This window comes from Ctenopharyngodon idella, chromosome 1 (genome assembly GCF_019924925.1).
Source record: "Ctenopharyngodon idella isolate HZGC_01 chromosome 1, HZGC01, whole genome shotgun sequence".
NCBI classification, from domain to species: domain Eukaryota; kingdom Metazoa; phylum Chordata; class Actinopteri; order Cypriniformes; family Xenocyprididae; genus Ctenopharyngodon; species Ctenopharyngodon idella.
Window position 1 is genome coordinate 15,460,664 of NC_067220.1, and position 23,841 is coordinate 15,484,504.

At 36.4% G+C, this 23,841-nt stretch overlaps 2 protein-coding genes across 5 annotated transcripts in view; both read left to right on the forward strand.

The window, feature by feature from the left end:
- stim2a (tromal interaction molecule 2a) overlaps window positions 1-23,841 on the forward strand; it is a 165,035-nt gene that overhangs the window by 74,152 nt on the left and 67,042 nt on the right. The window lies entirely within an intron of this gene.
- LOC127518776 (uncharacterized) overlaps window positions 1,230-23,841 on the forward strand; it is a 147,082-nt gene continuing 124,470 nt past the window's right edge. The window contains exons 1-6 of one of the 4 annotated variants that reach the window (XM_051905973.1): window positions 1,230-1,248; window positions 3,020-3,123; window positions 3,261-3,644; window positions 4,166-4,333; window positions 4,653-4,693; window positions 4,897-6,243. In XM_051905973.1, the coding sequence (XP_051761933.1) occupies window positions 3,087-3,123; window positions 3,261-3,644; window positions 4,166-4,333; window positions 4,653-4,693; window positions 4,897-5,028 (762 nt within the window). In that variant the 5' untranslated portion in view covers window positions 1,230-1,248; window positions 3,020-3,086 and the 3' untranslated portion in view covers window positions 5,029-6,243. Of the gene's footprint in view, window positions 1,249-2,521; window positions 3,124-3,260; window positions 3,645-4,165; window positions 4,334-4,652; window positions 4,694-4,896; window positions 6,244-23,841 lie in introns of those variants that run through there. The other 3 variants (XM_051905887.1, XM_051906022.1, XM_051905943.1) reach the window with 3 other exon arrangements.

The window sequence follows — 23,841 nt, forward strand, 5'->3', positions numbered from 1 at the left end:
AGGCATACACTACGAAACTAGGGCTGTGTCTGAAATCGCCTCCTATACCCTCATTCACTAATCCCTACATTAGTCCACTAATATAGTTTTACTTAAAGGAGTGAAAAGGAGTGAGCTTTTGCATATTTGTGCTTGTTGTTTTAAAATAATTTGACACTTAGCTAACTGGCAGCTCCAGTAGTAATGAAAAGAAACTGTTTCATGGAAACCATGTATAAACCTTAATTAAACAATTTAATTATTAATTAAAAAGGAATTTATAGCTATGTGATATTACGCTGTACACACATTGGACCACTGGAAAATTAATGCATTTTTGGAAAATGGCTGGATGGATGATTCAGCTGCGGGCGCCATCTTCTGGCGAGACGCAGGAATTCATTCGGCACGACACTCACAGTGCATTATGGTTATTCTCTAGTCATTGAGTGTACATAAGTTGTATACTCGTTATTACAGCGCATTATGGGATTGAATTAGTGCACTCGATAACATCCACTGGTTTCGGACACCACTACACATGGCTGTTCCCACAAATATTGCCTCTTTTATACAAATTTTGAACACAGCCTAGGTCAAATAAGGAAGACAGGAAATGAACACAGGACCACAGAGAACAGAAAAAAGTTAAAATCAAATAAGAAAATCACAACAGAACATAAACCTGACACACACATATTATTATTATTATTACTGATATCCACTGTATTAAGGTTAATTGATACGGGAAGAAGGAGGCGGGAACCGGCTAAAGTTAAACACAACTTTAATAACAATAAAATAAATAAACAACAAAACGAAAGTAAAATGCCGGCAGTTCCTCACGGACAACTGCCGGCCACACAAACATAACAAAACATAAAGTAAAATCCAGGCCTGGTCCTCTCTCGTCCTTCACTGTCGTCGCTCCTTCTTTTATGCTTCCGGAGCTCCTCCGTGAGAGATACGAGACCGGTGCAACGCGCAGCTGACGCTCGTTATCACTCGCATCACCAGCTTTGCGCCGTCCCGCACTGCTCGTCAAAATCACATTTATAACAAGTAAGGTAAATTCTCCTTTCAACACTGAGAGCTGGTAAGAAAACTGATACATTATAAAGCAAAAGAATACAAAGCAAATGTATGTTTTAAGTGTCTGTATTGTATCTGCATGACAGACTATGCCATCATTTTGGCATTTTTCAGACTTTTCATGTTTTTTTAGGCTCCGAACTGAGTGCTGAGATACTCAAAGCTAATGTTCTTCAGGTAACAATTCTATATTATTAATTATTGTATGAGATAAACATTTTATCTCATACATTTGGGTGTAAATTGTCAAATAATGTTCAGTCAGTAATAAGCACAAGTTTGTCAAATGTTTAGACAAAATTGTCTAATATACTTATGTTATGAGAGTGTCTGTGAATAAATCTAAAAAAAAAAAAAAAAAAAAAACACTCAATGGCTCCATCTAGTGGCTAATAATAGTTCAAACTTGTCAGAGAATGACGTCATAAACACTTGCCCACAAACCATTTCATCAGGACCAAATCATAATAAGGACACAGAAGTCAGGAAATGCTTTTATGAGTGATAGACTGAACTAAATGAATCACACGTGTGCTCAAATTAGTTTTTTTCCCCCTCATAATTGTAATTATTATGCAATGCCCAAGATATAAGATGAGACAACACTCAATATTCAAGATGAAAACAATGCTGAATTAAACCATTTATGCTTAAAAACTTGAATAGTGTTGAACAGTTATTGGTCTTCAGTGGCGGAGCAGAGACATAATTAGCTTGAGCGGATTGATACAGGAATATATTGTAGACGTTGCATGCAGGTGTTATATTACAAAATGCAACAGTGGCTTTTTGATGCCACAGGATGTAAGAAGTGGTTTTCATGTGTGAATTCAGTGATATTTACATTCGTCATGGTATTAAAGAGAGTCCGGCCTTCTGTTTGTTTTTCTGAGGTAAAAGTCCAAACCACAAATGTTTCCAGTGGTCTTTGTGACTGTCTTTTTGTCTTGCTTACTTCCTTTTTAGCCTGTTCATTTTACAGGTTTATTTTGTTTTCAGTTAAAGTTGATATTTTTATTAAGTTAAAAATATTTGTTTTCAATTTAATTCATTTTCAAATGATCTATTTCTAATGTGTGTCCACCTAAAGCCCTTGTATCACCATGTAATTATTCTCAAATACGGTAAACAAAGTATTAGTAGCATGTTTAGATGTGGTTATTACTGAGCTGTTCACTGTATGTGGTGCTGAAACGCTCTTGTTCTGTTTTAATATTCACTTCAATTCACTCGTAATTCAGTCCAGTCTTGCAGAAGACTTAAGAGCTGCATTTCAAAGAAGGAAAGTAGGTTCTCCTCTCAATTCTGAAACACAATTTAGACATGCTGAAACAGGAAACCACAAGCATGTGTTTATGTAAGTGCACGAGTAAGTGTAATGGAACAATTTGTGGTTACAGCCAGAAACACAAAAACAGGTTTCTAACAACATTTCAGGACCCAGGGTAATAAACACCTCAAGTAAATGCATTCTTATACAAATATATAAAAGTAGAGTTAATTCTGGTGTATCTGGTGGCCAATGAAAACAAAGGTCATGTAGTTGAAAGATGCAAAACAGGAAACCCATGATGACGCTCAGCACTTTAGGTCATCTCCATTGTCATGATAAACATCATTACATTGTATAATAACAATGTCATTGTGATATCGTCTGTTTAAATTTATGACCTCTGCCTTATGCATTTACAATTGTAAAGATGATCACTTTACCATATTGAAAAGTTTACAAACTGTTAATCATTCAGATGAAAAAATGTACTTCAAAATGAAGTTCACTAAGAAGTTATTTAACTGATAGTAAAATCCCAAAATAGCTTTTCAAAGTGTGTTTCTAAAAGAAGAAATGAGTGGACCAGAATAATATAACCCTCACTTTAAAAAAAAAAAAAAAAAAAGAAAGAAAAAGGGGGAAAAAACCTTTATGTGATTCAAAGCTCTTCAGCAGAAATACCGCCCACCACAATGAACCAGGCCGTTCTCACTGAAGACCCTCAACCTTATCAGTCACTGAGATGGAGCGAGCAAGAGTAACACTCTTCATACTTGTGTGTAAGTCCATTTGTGTGTATTTGAAATGTAATTTTGCATTCTTTACAACATATTGATTTGATTGACAATCTTTTTTCTCAATTTAAACGTATCACGTATTTTCTCAATTTAAACGTATCACGTATTTGCTTTTGCAGGTGTTTTGTTCTGTGAACACCAGAGAGTGTTTGGGACAGAAGTGGACATGAGAGTTAAAGCAGGAGACAACATCACTCTCTACTCTGACTGTATCATTCCTCTTGGATCACACATTGTTTGGTTGAGAAACTGCTCACATGAGCATCAACCATCTCTGTTAATAGAGACTATAAACCTGTTCTGGGGGACGTTTCCACGTTTCAGTTTTGTGTTCAACGGCTCCAGTAACTCCTATGATCTACATATAGAGAATGTCAGTGTCTCTGATGAGGGAATATATTACTGTGCGAAAAGAAAAAGAGAAGTAACTGAAGACGTACACGGCATCACGGCAAAATATGAGTTTGAGTATGGAAACAAGATAACACGTTTATCTGTCTTGGGTAAGAAAACATTTCTACTATTGTCTGTGTTGCTTTTGTTTTGTGTTGACAAATTCTTTAAATTTCTTTATATTTTACTTTTAATATAGTTAATGCAAAGACTTGCACAAACCTACAAATAAAAATCTATATATATTTATATATAATATTATATTATATTTAAGCATAAATGGCTTAATTAATATTTATAAAATTTTATTGTGTGTTGTAATAGTAAAACTACTTTATAGGATTAGGATATTTTAAGATTAATAAACAACAAACAAATTACAGGATATAATGCAAACCAAGTCATTAGTTAATGTACATTAAATGTTTTTTTAAACTTCAATTCACAATATATTTTCATATCTATGTGTTTAAATGTGAACTACTGATTTGCTAAGCACTATGCTTAGCAAAACATACATGCATATTAAACTTATTTTAAATGGTGTAACTAGTATGTTAAAACAAAATATATTAACTGAATATTAATCAAAAAATAAGAGGCTGGTTAAAATGGCTTATGTTTCTTTTAGAGTCAGTGTCTCCTCATGCAGAGCAGTTTAACATCACCTCCACTCCTCCTGTGTTAGACTGTATGCTCAGCTTCAAGCTGCTGTTCGGTGTGTGTCTTGCATGTGTTCTCCTCTTCTCTCTCCTCTCTTCCATTGCTGTGTACTGCCTCTGTCCGAGGAAAATTACAGGTAATCATTCGCTCCTGAACTGCAGCACTAGATCTGCTTTCAAATTATTGTCATCATATCACATAATAAAACATAATTTAAAACATAACAATCAGAGTTATTAAAACTGTATAAAATGTCAACCATTCAGCTGAGCTTTGAAAAAAGAAGTATAGTTTTAAACCTCACTTCATTTGTTGTGTCCCTACAAGGACATGGTCATGGAAAATTATACTTTTTCTTCCCATCTCATATTGTTTTCCCATCACCATGTCCCTTTAGTTGTCCATACTTCTGAACCAAGATTAAATGATTCTTATGCTATTTTAATATCCTGTAGGTTCTGACGCTGAATCACAGACTCCGAACAGACATGATGAGGTATTGTATTATGTATTACATGTATAGACCCCTAAAAAGATTTAAATAAAATGTATTTACACTTGTTTGGCAGTTGAAAGCTACATAAATTACAGCAGTATAATATCATTTTAAATATAATGCAATATAAGTGTTTTTATCATATGCATTGGAGTAAATATGTAGTAAAAAATATTAATATAATAAAATATATTTTTTTCTAGGGTGGTGATGAAGTGTGTTATGCTTCATTGGACATGCCGTCCATACGTCAAAAAAAGATTAAGGAAAAAAGAGTTCAGAGTTCAAACTTTAGTGCTTATTCTGAGGTCAGATCCAAAAAAGTACAGTCTTAAAAATAAATGTTCTTTCAAAAGAATGAGATAATAAAATATTGACAACACTCTACAATAAACTCTCATTTGTTAACATTAGTTAATGCATTAACTAACATTAACATCGAGCAATACATTTTTAGAGCATTTACTTGCCTTTAATATTAGTTAATAAAGATGTTCGCACTCTTGTTAGTTTCACAGTGCATTAACTAATGTTAACAGATGCAACTTTTAACCTTAAAAATGATTTAGTAAATGTTGAGATTGACATTAAAGATTAGTAAATGCTGTAGAAGTATTGTTCATTGTTAGTTCATGTTAACTAATGTAATTAACTAATGTTAACTTAAATGAAAACTTATTGTAAAGTGTTGCCAAAATATAGTAGAATATGGTATCCAGCAGCATTTGGCTTTTTTCCCTTTCCCAAATCTGGAAACTTTACTTTTAAGAGTATATGGGAGTTGTGTATAATGTATGACATGCTGTGTTCCAGTCAAAGAAGATCATATTTAATGGATTCTTAAAATGTGTTCATGGTTAAATTAAAATAAAAAGCGGACTGCATCATAATAATATTTCTAATCTTTTAGATAATGCAGTTCCAATTCCATCTTATTCAAGTTATGTAATAAAGACACAAATGAATTGTGATGTAATGAACAATAAATATTTATTCTGTATTTATTTCGGTTGTGGAATAGCCTGTGATTAGTCATTGTTAATTATAGTAGAATAATTGGTTACACTTTATTTTAAGGTGTCTTTGTTACACTGTAATTATATATTTAAGTACTAAGTAATATTAAGTAACTTCATGTACTTACTATAGGGTTTGGATTAGGGTTTGGTTTAGGTTTAGGGTTAGGGTTAGTTGCATGTAATTATGCATAATTTATTGTTATTACTACATTAACTACATGTAACATATGTAACAATGACACTGTAAAATAAAGTGCTACCGAATAATTATATGTGATATAACATGTAAAACCGGGTTCACACCGCACGCGTCAGAGACGCGCGAGTATTCACACTGGAAGCGTTTGTACAGCGTCACAGCAGCACCTCCAAGCTACATATAAAGTGAGCATTTCTTTACAAAGACAGCTATAAATTTGTTTTTATAAGTTGGTCATTTATAAACTTGATAGTCTTGAAAGTTTGTTAACATGCAAGGTGTACAACACTCGCATATAAACGTAAAATAAATAAAAAATAAATAAATAAAAAGCCTCGTGTCATCCATTGCTGCACACAAATGAGGTAAGCTTTGTGTTTTACATCATCTGACGCATAAACATGTTTACAACACAGCAAACTCAGCGAAAAAAGGCAGCAAACTCGGGTTTGATTTGGGTATGCAAGAGCCTATACAGCTGTCTGTGTAATAACTAAAGTAATGTTTATATATTATATTTTCTGCCTAGTTTAGTTAGTTTTTTATAATAGGTATACCATACTTTAACCCAAACGGAATAATAAAAAACAAGTTTAAATGAGTAAATCTTCTGTAAATATTTTTTAATATTAAATACTTCAATTCTTGTTAAAACACACTAGATATGCTTATTCTTTTTGTGTGAAATCATATTTATTTGGTCCATCAAAGGTGTACTTTCACTTTAATTGAGCGTTAGCAGCGCAGCAAAAATAGACCCAGCGCCGAAACGATCGCTTCTGCTCTGCTCCTGCTACGCGCTGCCGCGCAGCCTCTGCGTGCGGTGTGAATGCTCTCATCTGTTAACATGGGCGCCGAAAAAAATACGCACTGCTTACACTCTGCTGACGCGTGCGGTGTGAACCCGGCCTAACACTGACACTATATGCAGTACAGTGGTAGTAATAATATATTAATGTTAAATAGACATTGACTTACCTCAGAATTGTATTAACCTCAGAAATGATTAGTACATTATTACTTATTACAACATTGTTACTAAATATTATTTTCATTATATTATGTAAAATTATATATAAATATATATATGCTGCTATGTAAATTTGCTGACACATGCGGTAGTGTCTGGGAAGGTGAAAGTACAAACCACAAATGTTTCCATTTGTGCCGAACATCATAAACGTGTTTGCGGTCAACCTTGTGAACATGCATGCTCGACATGAACAACAATGTAAGGGTAAAAACTGTGGTTTGACAAAAACAGAAAGAAGCATATATGAAAAGGTTAACTGCAAGGGGCCTTCCTCAACCAGGAAATCAGAAAATACTTAAGATACTGAGGAAATTAGACAATGGTAGCCCACAATTCTAGTTTGCTTTATTGCTACATCTGTAATGCAAAGCAACCTAATGATAGTGTTTGTTTTGATATGCATATAATATTAGTGTTCTCATCTGTGTATTAGATGACACTTCAGCCTTTGAATATTATAAAATTGTAAATATATACCTATACCAATTATCCAAGAACAGTAACTGCTTAAGCTAATATGTTTTCTTTCTTTTTAAAACAAACAAACAAACAAACAAACAAACAAACAAACAAAAAAACAAAAAACAATTACAGTTGTGATTGTAATGGTGTTTGCTAACAGTCATGCTGAAACCATTTTCATTTATCAAGTTGCAGGTCTTTTCTGGTTTGTTACAGCACCACCTTTTGGCCAAACAACATCTCACTTGCCAAATGGCCTTGATCAGTTTAACCTAAAACTAAACCTTTTTGAAGTTTTAGTTGATCTCACATTGACCTCATGTTTTTGATTATTGTTTGTTTACAATGGGACTCTAGAGAATGAATGTGACAATTAACTGAAGTAGCAGGTACATTGAGATGAGGTAAACATTCCAGGACTAGTTAATTTCACAGAAAAACAAACCAAAAAAACTAACAAACAAAAAACAACAACAATAATGATACAATTGTTTTTCATACAAATATTTCTGGAGGCAAAGTTACTCATTAAACTTTCAATTAAAACAGACTGACAATTTTTAAGTGTGGGAAAATTCAAATAATGTAATGTAATTGCCATGTTCATGAATTTTTTTCTATATGCATTTCCAATTCCAAGGACATCTAAAGGCTTTTCACATTTAATGGGTTACTGGTTTAAGACCGATAAGGAAATGTATATCAGACATTGTTCAGTTAATGAGAAATGTACATAATCTTGTCATATCACACACTGACCTTACAATTATAGAATATAGTGAATGTAATTAGAAAAGATTTTTGGTGTGGAGGATCAGAAGTAATTCAGCACATTGGACAGCTCCCAGTGCTGAACCCACTGAACCACATCTGCAGAAGAATTTCTGAACGATGAAGATGTTTTTTTTCCTTCCTGAATATTAAGGAAGCATTAAGAAAAGTCACAACTGCATTAGCACCTTGCAGATATAATTAAACAATTATTTAAACAATTATTATATAAATTATACAACATATAAGATATCATCCAGATAATACATTTTAAAATTTTAGACATCTCCTTGCCCTCATTTCCTTACAGGTGGAGATACTCACGACTTGTGTGTTATGTGTTTGGGAGTGGAGCATGCTCTGTCAGTTTTCGAGGGGGCTGACTGCAAGCATTGTGAGAGGCTGCTGCTTCGCACACTCTGCTCCCGCCTGTCACTTTTTGAGGAAAGAGATCAGGCTCATGTTCCTCATGGCTCTGGACCCACTGCTGCTGAGGCAGCACGGAGACAGAAATCATGGGGTTTGCAAATGGATCTCTCAGAGGGGTTTGAGATGGGTGCTGCCTTTTCTCTGCCTTTATCTGCAGGATCCAGCGCTCCCTCTATAGTGTCGGAAGTCCGCTCTGCAGCTTCTTGTGCCCGGGGAGAGAGCCCGGAGCTTCAGCTATCCAGTTCTGAGGAGGGGGAGGTGTTAAGCGTTGAAGGAGGGGAAGAGGATTCGCCATCTCTTCCCCCAGCTGGTGGAGGTGATAACTCGTGCTGTGTCAAAGTTAAGCATTGAATGACTAGCCGAGAAACAAGCCGCTCATCCTAAAAGCAAACTGGACGAGTGATTTCTGTCTCCAAATGTAACACCTCCACCACGGGGCCTTCAATTTTTTTTCCGATCTCCATAACAAGTTATCAAATAAGCCATACTCCTCCCGTCTTTTCAGCCTCCAAGTCCATGCATATTCTGATATAAGGTGGTTGAAAGAGTATGGCTATGGGGCGATGCCCAGGGCTGAACAGACGCTTGTGAGCTATCGGTCTCCCGGTTCAGCATTGTCCCTGAAGGCCCCTACGCTTCCCACTAAGCCATTAAAAACTACATCAGCTCTAGTGGGAAAAGCATACACGGCAGCAGGTCAGGCTGGTGTGTGTCTGCACACAATGTCTGTACTGCAGGCATATCAGGCTGATCTGCTGAGGGACCTGGATGGTAGCGAGGGGGTTGGGCCTGACACAGTTCAAGAACTGTGTCGGGCTACAGATTTGTCTCTCAGGGCCACCAAGGAGAACACCAGAGGAATTAAGCGGCCTATGGCAGCCCTGGTGGCCACAGAGAGACATCTATGGCTGAATCTGTCTGATATAAAGGAAAAAGTCAAGACCTTCCTTTTAGATGCCCCGCTATCGCCCCCTGGCCTCTTCGGCGACGCTGTAAATATGGTCGTTGAGAGATTCAGGAAGCTAAAAAGCAAGCAGAGGCATTTAAACGATACCTCCCTCGCCATCCCCAACCTTCTGGGGCTTCTAAGCAGAAGCCAGATCTGAGGACGGTTCTTCAGGCGAAGAAGGCTTCGGGCCAAAAGAGGTCTCAAAGGGCAGTCCCCCGCAGAGTGGAGCAGTGTATACCTCAGTATATGGTGCCCGCTCCATTCATTGCCCTCAGGGTGCTTTGGGGCACAGCGGTTTCCAGCGAGTTCATGACTCAGCATTCACACAGGCTTCAGGCTTGTACCCTCTGAGGAGGGTTGAAAAGCAGTCAAATCGGTTGTTTCCTACAAGTATGATTCAGGTCACCGAGGTGGCTGCTTTGAGTACACCAGAGACCAGCCTCGAGAGGTTGCTCAGCTCAGGGTTTGTGGAGGAGTCATCATCTTTCATGGCACATAAATTGCCTGGAGATGATGGCAAACTTCATGGCTTTGAAGCACTTCCTCCCAGATCTGAGAGGCCATCATATGCTTGTTTGTACAGACAAAACATTGGTGGTCTCTTACATAAATCACCAGGTTGGTCTGCGTTCACATCCACTATGCAAACTGGCACACCAGATCCTCCTGTGGTCCCTAGGGAAGATGCTCTCCCTGAGAGTAATATATATTCTGGGGAGCCAAAACGTAGGAGCAGACAGGGGCTGAGGCCAGGGGAATGGGGACTTCACCCCGATGCAATGAATCATATATGGGATGTTTATGGTCAAGTGGAAGTGGATCTGTTTGCGTCTCAGGATACGACACACTGTCCACTTTGGCTCTCCCTCACACACCCAGCCCCTCTAGACTGTATGCTTTTGCCCTAACTGTTCTGCTCCCAGGAGTTCTGGAGAAGGTCCGTTGGGAAGGAATAAGTAGCGCCGCACTGGCCAAGCCGAATATGGTTTTCGAATCTAGTGTCTGTCCTCGATGGCTCTCCACTATCTTTCACCCCTGCCCAGAGATGTGGAACCTGTGGGTTAGGCCTCTGAGGGGGCCCAACTCATAGACTCTGTCTCTCAACCGAGGTTGTAGAGACCATACTTCACTCCAGAGCTCCATCCACAAGGAAACTTTACGCCCAGAAGTGGAAAGTTTTCACTTCTTGGTGCGGTATGTGACAATGGGATCCAGTTAACTGCCCGGTTGGTCCAGTGCTGGAGTTCCTGCAAGATCGTTTTTCAGCAGGGCTATCCCCTTCCACACTGAAGGTGTGCTATCTCAGCTTACCATGTCCATTTGGATGGTGCATCTGTGGGGAGGAACCCTCTAATAACATTAATTTCCTTTGTGGCACTTTGAGGCTGTGGCCTGCAACTCGTACCAGGGTTCCTGCCTGAAACTTGGCCATTGGTTTTTGAAGGCTTATCTGTAGCTCACTTTGAGCCTCTTGATACGGTTCCAGAAAAGTTTCTGACCTTGAAAACTATATTCCTTCTAGCCATTTTGTCCCTTAAAAGAGTAGGAGACATTCAGGCCTTATCAGTATCCCCTACATGTCTTGAGTTTGCACTGGGGAAGGCATTTCTTTACCCTAAACCAGGCTATGTCCCTAAGGTGCCGACCAACGTACCACGGCCTATCATGTTGCAAGCTTTCTGTCCTCCTCCTTTCTCAGAACCGGACCAGAAAAAGCTGAATCTTATCTGTCCAGTGAGGGCGCTGGATACCTCTGTCCACAGAGCTGCCCTGTGGAGGAAAACTGATCAGCTGTTTGTCTGTTTTGGATCATCGAAAAAGGGTCTCCCTGCATCTAAACAGACAGTCAGCAAGTGGATAGTCGAGGCTATTTCTCTTGCTTATGAAGTCTCTGGTCAGCTTTCACCTTTGGCTGTCAGGAAAAAAAAGATAGAAATATTGTATTGACATACAAAAACATACATGCTTAAAGTCACCATGAAATCAAAATTCAGTTTTAGGGAACATTGCAGTGTTTATGATAAATGATTTATCCATGCACATGATTATTCAAAAATTTTTTTAAATTCATGTGCCCTTGTGATCTTTAATCAAAATAATTTCCTCTCGCTCTTACAACGAAACTCATACCTTTACTATTAACGACAACCTGTCACTCACATGACATCACAGCAATAGCAAACCACAACCATCCAATCAATTTCCGATGTACAAAATCAAGTCCCGCTCTCCATTTTTTCTTGTCTGAGATGCAATTTCACTCAGATATACATAATAAGGGAAGACTACTGGTTGCCGGAAATGTTTTGTGATATGTAAAAATATGTTTTTTTTATTTATTTTTTATCATTTGTAAATATATATTATACACACACACACACACACACACACACACACACACACAAAACATAATATTAATTTTTATTCCATGAGAATAATGATGAAGAGGTATGTTATGCATCTTTAGACGTGATGACCAGGAGACAAAAACGGCACAAGAAAAGAGTGCAAACGTTTGACTTCATTACTTATTTGTGAACACACAGTAATGACCTTCATAACAGGATGTAAAAGTGGGTTTCCTGTATGTGTCACGTCTAGTTTTGGTTTTGTTTTCATGTTCATGTTTCATGTCTTATTTTTGAAGTTTATTCTTGTCTTGTTATGTTTTCATTGCCATGTTTCCTGTTTGCCATATGCTCCCATGTCTTGTGCTTCCCTTGTTTGTAATGTTCTAGTCATGTGATCCTGCCATGTGCTCCCCTTGTCATGTGTTCTATGTTGTCATGTTCTGATTGGTTCTTTGTCTTTATTGTGCACAGGTGTGTCTTGTCATGTCATTAGCCCTTGTGTATTTAAACCCTTGTGTTTGCCATGTGTCCTTGTCATGCATTATTCCCTGTACCATTGTTGGTAAGCTTAGCTTAGCTTAGCTTAGCTTAGCTTATGTTATGTTCATGTTTTGTTTTGCCAAGTAGCCAAGTCATGCCACGTCTTTGTTTTATACTTTGTTTATGTTTGGATTTATGTTAAATAAACTGCACATGGGTTCGTCAAGCCTTGCCTCCAGTGGACTTGTTACAGTATGAAGTGCTGTTTAGTTTAAGTTATGTATACTTCTCTTAAAATGGATGACCACAAATTTCCCTGAAACACACTCCATGCTGAATGAAAGAGAAGCATTCTGGGTCTGCTGAGCAGGAGAGTGTGTTTGGATAACAGCTGACAGGCACAAGAAGTGGGTTGTAAAATGTAAACTAAGTGTTGATATGAGAATTTTAGAGTGTCTTACAATTACTACAAAAAAAAAAAAAAAAAAAAAAACGTACATTCATGCCCACTTTAGTTCCTTTGCTGTGAGTTCCTTTTTATGTTTTTCTTTTAGAGTGATGCATGTAAAGTCTGTCTTTTACTAATTGCACCTTTTGTTTCTTTATTACATTTAAAACGAAACTGAAAAAAGTTATTTGAAGTGTTTCTTTTGAACCCCCAGAGTTGTTCTTCAAAAGAGGTTAACTGCCCTGTTCCTTTTTTTTTTTTTTTTTTTTTCTCAAAGAAGGGTCTTGTATTTTTCTCAGTTAAAAGATAACCATCTTAACCACAAATGTTTCCATCCAGTTTAGTGCTTGTGTGCATATGAGACAGAAGTAGAAAGACAGGGGTTAGTTTGTCAGTGTAAATGCTTATGTGGTGAGTTTGTGGTGAAATTGGTTTATTTGCATGCAATGACTGCAAAAGCTTGATTTACAGTGGCAGTCTTTCTATAGACTCTTTGATGGATGAGGAAGTATCACATTTATTGCATCTCAGAATGAAGCACAGACTGCGGGTTTCAAAAAAATCCAGCACATCGCTACAACAACCCATAAAGACATCACCCTTTACAATAATGATTTACAATGAACTCTGTTAGAGAGTTACATGGCTATCTATTGTTTCAATAAAATATCTTACCTGTTGAGTAAGAAAAAAAGCCACCTCTGGGCCATCTTTTAAATCTCAGAGTTCTCACCATCTCCAAAAATCCAAGCCAATGTTGATTCTGGTTTTGTGTCATGCCACTGCTCGGAGATGTGAAGGTTGAGGTTCCATGTGCAGTTAAACCAAAGACATAATCCAAAAAGCTAAGGTACATGAAATCAGGAATAATGCTCAGTGATGCAGTGCAACACTAGGCAAAACCTTGCAATAAATAGTGATGTAGTCTTTGATGGAATGGCAAAAGTCTGTGATGGAGTGCCCCCTGGTGGCTCTCAAAGGCACTCCTGCTGGTGATCATGACAGCCTCTGCAGTCTTGTCGAGGCAGACAGGCAGTTCAGGAACAACCTCTGTGGTCATTTCAGGACGATTGATTTTTAAGAAGAATTATTCACCTTTAAATGTATGGAGGACGAGTATAAATTCAGCACATCGGACAGCTCCCACAGCTGAACGTACTGAACAACAGACATGTTAATTCTGATAGTATATGTGGTTGTATTTTCTGTATTAGGAAAAGCCACATTATTGTACTATAAAAACATCGTGTAAGTTTCAGAACTCAAAATTTTCTCATTAGTCTAAAAACAGCTTATATTGAAGCCAGTCTGCTAGACAGGTTCAGGAATGTAGGGATGTGAATCGTCACTGATCTCACGATTCAATTTGATTACGATTATCATGTCAATGATTCGATTTGATTCCACAATGCATCACGATGTGTTGCATCCTCAATTTTCAATATTACTGCACATGGCTACATTTTCATCAATGAATACAAGCAGTCAGATATATGAACCTTTTTACTTTATCTGCTCCAAGAAAGTACACTTCCTGAATGTAGCAAACATCAAACAAAACTTAAGTCTGAACACAGCATATGACAGGAGCATTAAAGCCCTGGGTATACTTAGTTTTTTAAGCATGCGCTAGCATACTTAAACACAGTCGAACGTACAGCCTTGCAAATTATACTTCACTTGACTCATACAGGCGTTCGACGTATGCGCAGTTTTGAGCAGTCTCTCGCCAGGAATTACAACCCATGTAAATATCTTTGTATTCTTTCATGCTAGAGTTGTACAAATGAAGGTACTTTCTAATCTCTTGGCACAATCTCTCGTCTGTGTAGGCCTTCATCATTGCTGTAGCTTGCATGCACGCCGGTCTGTTCTGTTTATGCAGTTTTTCTTTGGCTACCTTGTGTATCATGACCTAGTGGATAAACTAATTACAGCAAAAAAAAAAAAAAAAAAAAAAAAAAGCGCACGCATAAACGTAGAGTGTTGAACCTTACCTGAATGTTTGATTTAATTTTTTTTTCTTCACTAGGGGCCCCAAAGGACACACACACACACACACACACACACACACACACACACTCATTTTAGAATATAATGCAGCTATTTCAGCTCAATGGACTGCTGTCAGTGTCAGTATAACCACAGTATAGGCAAGCTGAGCAAGCTTCCTTCATGCAAATGTGTGAACTCTAACCAACTCACAAAACCACACATAGTCTAATGGAAACATTTGTGCTTGCTGGCCAGTGATCAAGTAAGAGATGTGAAGTGAGAGTTTGACGACGTCACAGCAGCAAATGTGAAGGTGGTCTGAATATAAGAGTTGAGGTTTCCTGTTTTAACATGTTTACACGTTGCTGGTTTGTGCCCACTACAACAGAGAACATTATGAATTTCACATGCAACTGAACTTCAATAAAAAAAAATAAAAAAAAAGTGAAGAGGATTATCTGCATGTCTGGAACAAAATTATTTGATGCTAAATGTATCTATCATGTATCAGACAAACAAAAGTATTACCCCCTCTTCATATCTGTTTGATGATGATTTCCATTTTTGTAAACCAATCAGAGCCAAAAAGTCCATAAGGTATCCAATGATTGGTTAATACTACTCTTTGTACGTACACACGATAACCTAATTTATTGACCAACCCCTCTGTGACGTGAAACATTTTAGAAAAGATTTTCCATTGACGTGAACCAATCAGATGAGAGCTGACGTCTGTAAGACCCTCACCAGTGTCAGTTACTCACAGTCACTCACAGAGATGGAGAGGTCAAGAAATGCTTTTGTCGCATTTATGTGTAAGAAAAAATGGTTTTGAGAAATTTTTCAGCTGCTTTGAGAGTTTTCTAATGTAAATGTCAATATTACTGTGAATATTTTTGTATGTTAATACATGTTTCAGATTTTAGTGCTTTATTGAGTTATTTTGCTCTTTTACAGGTGTTTTTTTGTTCAGTCAGAACAGAATCTATGGAGCAGAAGTGGAGATGAAAGTCAGACCAGGAGACAACATCACTCTCTACTGTGATCACTCTGTAACTCTTGGTTTCCGCTTTGTATGGATAAGAAACTGCTCTCATGAAAATCAACCCTCTCTCGAAATGGATCATACAAAATGGTTCCGGAACACATTAAAGCGTTTCAGCTCTGTCCACAACCGCTCCAGTAATTCTTATGATCTACATATTACTAACATCAGTGTCTCTGATCTGGGACTGTATTACTGTGGAGAAGTAGAGAATAAGGTATATAAAGATGAAAACGGCATCATCTCCTCAACTGAAGTGTACTATTATGGAAACCGAACAACTCGTCTCTCTTTTGCAGGTAACTAGACATTTCTGCTAGTTGTGTAATTCTGCTTGTGTAATTCTGGAGAACTTTCTCACTGAAGAAGCAAGATGAACATAACAAAAAAATATTTTTATATATTTTTACTAACATTCATTGATACATTTGTTTATTTTATATTGAGCTTTTTGTTCTGAACCTGCCACACCTCATGACTGTATGCTTTACCTCTCTCAGTGAAGAAGAAATATGAGCATAATAATAATAATAATAATAATAATAAAATCAGCATTCATTGATATGTATGTTTATTTTATGTAGAGGAAGTAACTTCATGTTCTGGACTCTTGAACATCACCTCCACTCCTCGTGTATCAGACTGTGTTCTCTGCTGGACGCTGCTGTTCAGTGTGTGTCCGGTGTGTGTTCTTCTCTCCTCAATCTGTCTGTACTGCCTCTGTCAGAGGAAAACTACAGGTATCATTCATTGTTTCACACTCTTCTTTTGCACTACCACAGTTTTACTTTAATATGCTGATAAACAGCTTTGTCAGTTAGAGTAATTTATTGAAATTGAAATGCAATTGCATAAACCAGTAATGTTCTAATTTAAACAATCCATTGTAGATGCTGCGACAGATCAAAAAGACATTTCAAAAGGTAGAAATACCATTGAGGTATGAACAATGCAAACACACGTTCATTAATGACATATAAATATAATATATGTAAGTTTCAGAAAGCAACTTTATTAATTCATGAATTTTCTTTCATTCCAGTTTAAGGATGAAGAGGTGTGTTATGCATCTTTAGACGTGAAAACCAGGAGACAAAAACGACGCAAGACAAAGCGAGTGCAGTGTTCAGACTTCAGTACATATGCTCAGGTCAGAACAGACACGGAATAGAACTAAAATAGAACTGAGGTGCTTTCTGAAACTTTCCAAATATGATAAAGGTCATTATCATGTAACATCACGTAATGATACAAGGTACTTTCGTTACATCTCAATGTAAAAGATACATAATTCCATACTTGGATACTTGATACCACTTTACATTAAGTGTCTTTAACTACTAGTACTAACATTTAAATTAATAATGTGATACAATGTCCTTATTGTGTAAACATGTTTTTACATTGTACTTATATTTAAAAATACCTGCATGTAAATACTGCTGTAATTAATATCTGTAATCACATCTATAATTATAATTGATCCGCTAAACTTACCCGAATCCCACCTCAACAGAAGCACAGAAGTGTTTTAATACAAATTAACATTTACCTAACTTTATTTTTATTTGTATTTATTTTTCTTTTTTATGTAAGTACAAAGTTAAATACACCTATTATAAAAAGTGACTGGATACTTTATTTAACTTTTTTTTTTTTTTTTTTCATGAGCTGTTATTCTTACTGTTGTTACTCTGGTCCTCAGTACAGTACAATGTTGTATTCCTCTATTTGTTGTTTTAGTACAGCCTTTGTGAACACCGTGATGACCTGAATAACAGGATGTAGAAGTATGTTTCCTGTATGAAGTGTTGTTTTGTTTAAGATATTTATATTTCTCTTAAACTGGATGATTGCAATGTTTATCTGATTCAATTTTACAGCTAGTCTCATTAAATTTTCCTAAAACATACTCCATGGCGGATGAAGCATTATGTGCTTGAGTAGGTTAGTGTGTTTGGATAACAGTTAGCAACAAGCAAACAGGCAAACTATATATCTCATCTTAAAAATCTGTCTTATAACTGTAAAGGTAAAAGAGAAATGCCCACTTTAGTTGCTTCTCTGTAGTAAGATACATTTTTGTTTTTCCTCTTGTTTTCTTATTTTTCTTTGAACTGGTGCATGTTAGGTCTGCATTTTTTCTAATTGTGCTTTTAATTCTTGAAATAATAATTGAAATCAAAACAAATTTAAATATTCAAAGCATCAGAGTTGTTCTTCAAAGGAGTTTTACTGAAGTGCACTGTCTGTGTCTTTTCTTGAGGAAGGGTCTTGCTTTGTTTCCAGTTAAAGAAATGACAATCTTAACCACAAATGTTTCCATTCAGTTTAGTGCTTGTGTGAACATGAGACAGAAGAAAGGAGTTGGTGTGTATAAATGCTCATGTGGTGAGTTTGTGGTGAAATTGGTTTGCAACTTTGCGTACTTGCAGCAAAAGCTTGATTTACAGCGGCAGTCTTTCTTTAGACTCTTTGATGGACGAGGAAGAATCACATTTACTGCATCTCTCAGAATAAAGCACAAAGAGCTGGTTTCAGTTGTTTTGCTTTTTTTACTTTCCTTTTTACTTTGGCAATCCTACATGACCTCTCAAATGATATTCAAATAATGCTAAAGATATCAGTGCCATGCCATTTAATAATGTGTCAAAAGGAATGTTTTTCTTTTTTGTCACTGTATGTAATGGATAGTGATGTTTATAGTATGGAAATGTATATTTTTACTTGTCCGTGATCTGTTGTGTCTGAAAGAGACTCATGGTTGTCAGAGCTGTAAGTGTGTTTAGTTTTATTAGTGGCCTGAGGGGGGCAGTGTGGATTTGCTTTTTGCAAAATGTCTTAACATTTTAAATGCTTGTTACACTCCACATTCATTTGACTAATATTTTAAAGCACATTTTTTTATGTGAAGGTAATATAGCAAATAAATCATATATCAATTCATGTTTTTATTCAGTTGATTCAGTGTGTTTGGCAAATCATTAAAGATATATTAAAGATAAGTGGCAAAAGAACATAAGTGGGAGGAGCATATTCATTTATTATTGTTGTTGTTGTTTATTGTGTATGCATGTTTGTATGTGTTTCTGGCCCTATAAAAAGAAAATTTAAAAAGTCATGGAAACTCTCTATGGCCAGTAGGTGGCGCTCACGGAGTTTCTACAACAGTGTTTTACTGTCCAGTCCAACAAAAAATCCATTCCACACTTTGCAGAAATTCAAATCTGACAGAGAAAACTGGATTATAGAGTTATTAGAGGGTTATTGCAGTAACCCTGTTTGTAGTTGAATTAAAAGGGCAAATAAGGTGTGGGTGATAACGAGACATTTAGACCATTAAGTCCATTCAATCATTTATTTATTCTATAACTAAAGTATTTCATCTGCACAATATCTCCTGCAATGAATTTTTTTTAAAATTTGGAACCAAAATCAGGGTTATTATTAACTACTAAACTATTATTAACTAAAACTAAAACCATACATATATTTCCATTACGTAAAATAAATTATTTGTTAACTGAAATAAAATGTAAAAAAATAAATAAATAAATAAAATAAAATTATTTCAGCTAGTTGCCAATGAAACATTTCTAAAATAACTTCTAAAATAATTTCTAATAATTTCTAAAATAACTAAATCAAAACTAAACAACTAAAAAAAAAAAAAAAACTAATAAAATCAGAACAAAATTAATAATACTATAATAAAATGATAATTAATACTAGATATATTTAAACTACAAAACTAATAAAAATGCAAAAACAAAACAAAATTAAAAAAAATAAAATTGAATTGAAAATATCAACAAAAACTATAATAGTATATCAATAATAAAATAACACTGCATAAAATATATGACATTAAAGATCCACCATCTTGAATGAATCATTGAGTGATCAGTCGGAAGTCCATTTTTCATTGCTGTGGCTTCATCCACATACTCTCTTGAACAGGTACTTATTTTTAAAGTACATTTTATATAGTATGAATCTGTGTAGTATGACTATGAATGTCATCTGGACTTACTACATTTGCCATGTTGTCATTATAATGTGACCTGTTGCGTCACTTCACTGCCATTCAGAAATCCTGTCCCGTGGCATCATGGGATAGTAAATTGTCCATCATATGCACACTTCAGAATCTCACTGGAAGTAGTAGGCCTACACTTTTATGAGTCCTGTGTATTCGGACATACTTCTTTTGTCACATACTGTTTTTTGCCTACTATAGGGAAGTATGTGATTTCAGACACAGCCTAGATCTTTGAGACTGGATGGTGGGATGCCTCCAAAGGGTCACAATGTAAAACTTGTTGCAGAATGGGCCACAGGCAACTCCTACTAAAAATGTAGCAGGGCATTTTAAAAAATTTGTACAAAAATGAGTTCTATGTGGCATTTGTTGTGGGGAAATACTGGGGAAATGAATATCATCTTCAGTTTGACACAAGAAACACACACGCAGATCTAAAAACAACAGCAATAAAATAGCTTGACCCTAATTTGGATTTGGCGTGAAGTTTATTTTTCCTTGTGGCATTAATTTCTGTTTCCACGTGAGTAGATATCAGACATTCTTCCAGCTTAAAAACAGAGTAGTCAAACATAGACAATGTCGATGTCGGTCAGTTGAGGAACAGATGATTTATAAATTTTTTTTAATTGTACATTTTATTATATATTTATTATTATCATTATTGTATTAACATTTTTGATAATGTCTTTCCATACTACTGCACATTAATAAATTAAGGGCGAGAATGACGTGTGTGTGTGATTTATGAGGACACAAATGTGTATATTTGGGTATTACATGGGTATTACAATGTAAAGATTGTTTAGGAGGACACTTCCTGTGTCCTCGTAAACCAAATGGCATAAAATATATATATATATTTTTTTGTTTTTGTTTCTGTGATGGGTAAGTTTAGGGGTATGGTTAGTGTAGGGGGATAAAGCACACATACAAGTAAACCATGTATACAAGTATGTTTGTGTGTGTGTGTGTGTGTGTGTGTGTGGTTCTATTTTTGACCAACTAATCAGCCATTCACATGCACACTTTGCTCTCTTTACACGTTGATGTTAGCATTTTATGACTGTGTTGCGTAAAGACATACATGCATAATACAAACCCGATTCCAAAAAAGTTGGGACACTGTACAAATTGTGAATAAAAAAGGAATGCAATAATTTACAATTCTCATAAACTTATATTTTATTCACAATAGAATATAGATAACATATCAAATGTTGAAAGTGAGACATTTTGAAATGTCATGCCAAATATTGGCTCATTTTGGATTTCATGAGAGCTACACATTCCAAAAAAGTTGGGACAGGTAGCAATAAGAGGCCGGAAAAGTTAAATGTACATAAAAGGAACAGCTGGAGGACCAATTTGCAACTTATTTAAAATGGACTGTGGCAAAGTGGAAAACTGCTCTGTGGTTAGACGAATCAAAATTTGAAGTTCTTTTTGGAAAACTGGGACGCCATGTCATCCGGACTAAAGAGGACAAGGACAACCCAAGTTGTTATCAGCGCTCAGTTCAGAAGCCTGCATCTCTGATGGTATGGGGTTGCATGAGTGCGTGTGGCATGGGCAGCTTACACATCTGGAAAGGCACCATCAATGCTGAAAGGTATATCCAAGTTCTAGAACATCATATGCTCCCATCCAGACGTCGTCTCTTTCAGGGAAGACCTTGCATTTTCCAACATGACAATGCCAGACCACATACTGCATCAATTACAACATAATGGCTGCGTAGAAGAAGGATCCGGGTACTGAAATGGCCAGCCTGCAGTCCAGATCTTTCACCCATAGAAAACATTTGGGGCATCATAAAGAGGAAGATACGACAAAGAAGACCTAAGACAGTTGAGCAACTAGAAGCCTGTATTAGAAAAGAATGGGACAACATTCCTATTCCTAAACTTGAGCAACTTGTCTACTCAGTCCCCAGACGTTTACAGACTGTTATAAAAAGAAGAGGGGATGCCACACGGTGGTAAACATGGCCTTGTCCCAACTTTTTTGAGATGTGTTGATGCCATTAAATTTAAAATCAACTTATTTTTCCCTTAAAATGATACATGTCATCTATGTTGTATTCTGAATAAAATATTTTTGAAACTTCCACATCATTGCATTCCTTTTTTATTCACAATTTGTACAGTGTCCCAACTTTTTTGGAATCGGGTTTGTACAAATAAATAATAATAATAAAAATAATAATAATAAAAAAAGATGAAATAACAGGCAATTACATGTTTTCAGGCTTGGCGACACTTTTCTCCTCTGCTATCACTGTGTGTTTTAGCTCTGATGGGAAATAATATTACAGGACTGTCATTTGTTAGATAATCACATGAACACAGCCATACATTCTTGTATAAGGTGTCTCATTGTCATATCTGAAATAACCACGTCTGCGTTTGATGCCTAACAGCTGTTCTAAATATACCATTCACATTCATCTCAAACACAGAAAAGTTCATCTGACCTGATCTGGGAATCTCTGATTTAGTCTTGGATAAAGATATAGTGGAAAAAGACACTCAAAAGCCTGAAAGAGAAGGAGTGAAGAGGACAGTGATCTTATACATCCAGTGCTGTAGAGGTTGAAAGGGCTGCTGTCAAAATAGAAGCAGCGTTTTAACTTGAGTAGCAGTTTCACTCCATCTAGTGACCTACAGAGGACCAGTATAAATTCAGCACATTGGACAGCTCCCACTGCTGAACGCACTGAACAACAGAAATGTTCATTCTGAAAGATGAAGTATATGTGGTTCTACTTTCTGTTTGATTAAGTATTAGGAAAAGCCACGTGTGCATTAGCTCCTGTGATGATGAACCTGGACAATGCCATCATCACTAGAGCACCAGTGCTCAGTATTTTCTGTGTTTGTATTGATTGTATGAAAAGTTTATTATTTGATGCGTGTTGATGTATGTATTGAGGGACAATACCAACAGCAATTGTTCAAGTATGGTAAATATAAAAGAGTCATTGTTTGTTTTAAAGTATTTCTTTATTGTTTTTTTTCTGTTTATTTGTTTGTGTGGTTGTTCGGCATATTATAGCACAGGTTAGATCTTACCTTGCAGGGCCAGTATTTTAGGGGTTGGCTCTGGTAGCGCTCGTAGCCAGAGTTTGCCTTATGGTCGGTCATACCATTTTTTAAGCTGGGGAGAGATGGGAATGCTATAATGTGTTAAATGTTTCTTTTGTGTTTATATGTTGTGCTTGTTGGTATTGTGATGACTGAAAGTAAGAAATTAGTTGTTGAATATGTATTTATGTGACATTTTTATGCTGTGAAGTTCTGTGAGAAGTGTTACGGGGAAGGGTTCCACCCTGTGACAATGGTTTGTCCCACTAGTGTTTGGCGGGAAACTGGTCCATTTGATCCATTGTCTGAGTATGTTTGGGGCATTCTGTGTATGATGCAAGGGTGTGAACATGTTTGTCTGAGGTGAGACATGCAGTTTTATATTGTGGATGTGCCACTAGGCATTGTTTAGTGCCAGGTTTTGCTGCTCACAGTATTTTTTTCTTTCTCTTTTTTTTGTACTTTGTTGGCTGTACCTGCTTTTGCAATGCTTATAAAATAAAGCATGACTGGCATTTGGGAAAACCACTCCTGTGTACTTAGCCTTCCTGACTCCTCCCTGGCCTCTCGACAACACGCAACATGACAGCTCCTTTAACAATATGTGATGTGATCTGTGAAAAAAAACAACAAACATCACATGGTGAAATTTTACGTATCACAGGTTATAATACCATCTGAAAGCTGAATTCGAGCCCTTTCCAAATCTGTTTTCATAGCTTGTCTGTAACAAAAGTTATGGTTATCTGAAGTCGTCCGATCGCTCTGATTTTCAGGAACAGAATTCTGAGAAAAACAGGTTTAAATAACTGTCACCCCCTTTTTTCGCATTGACATGA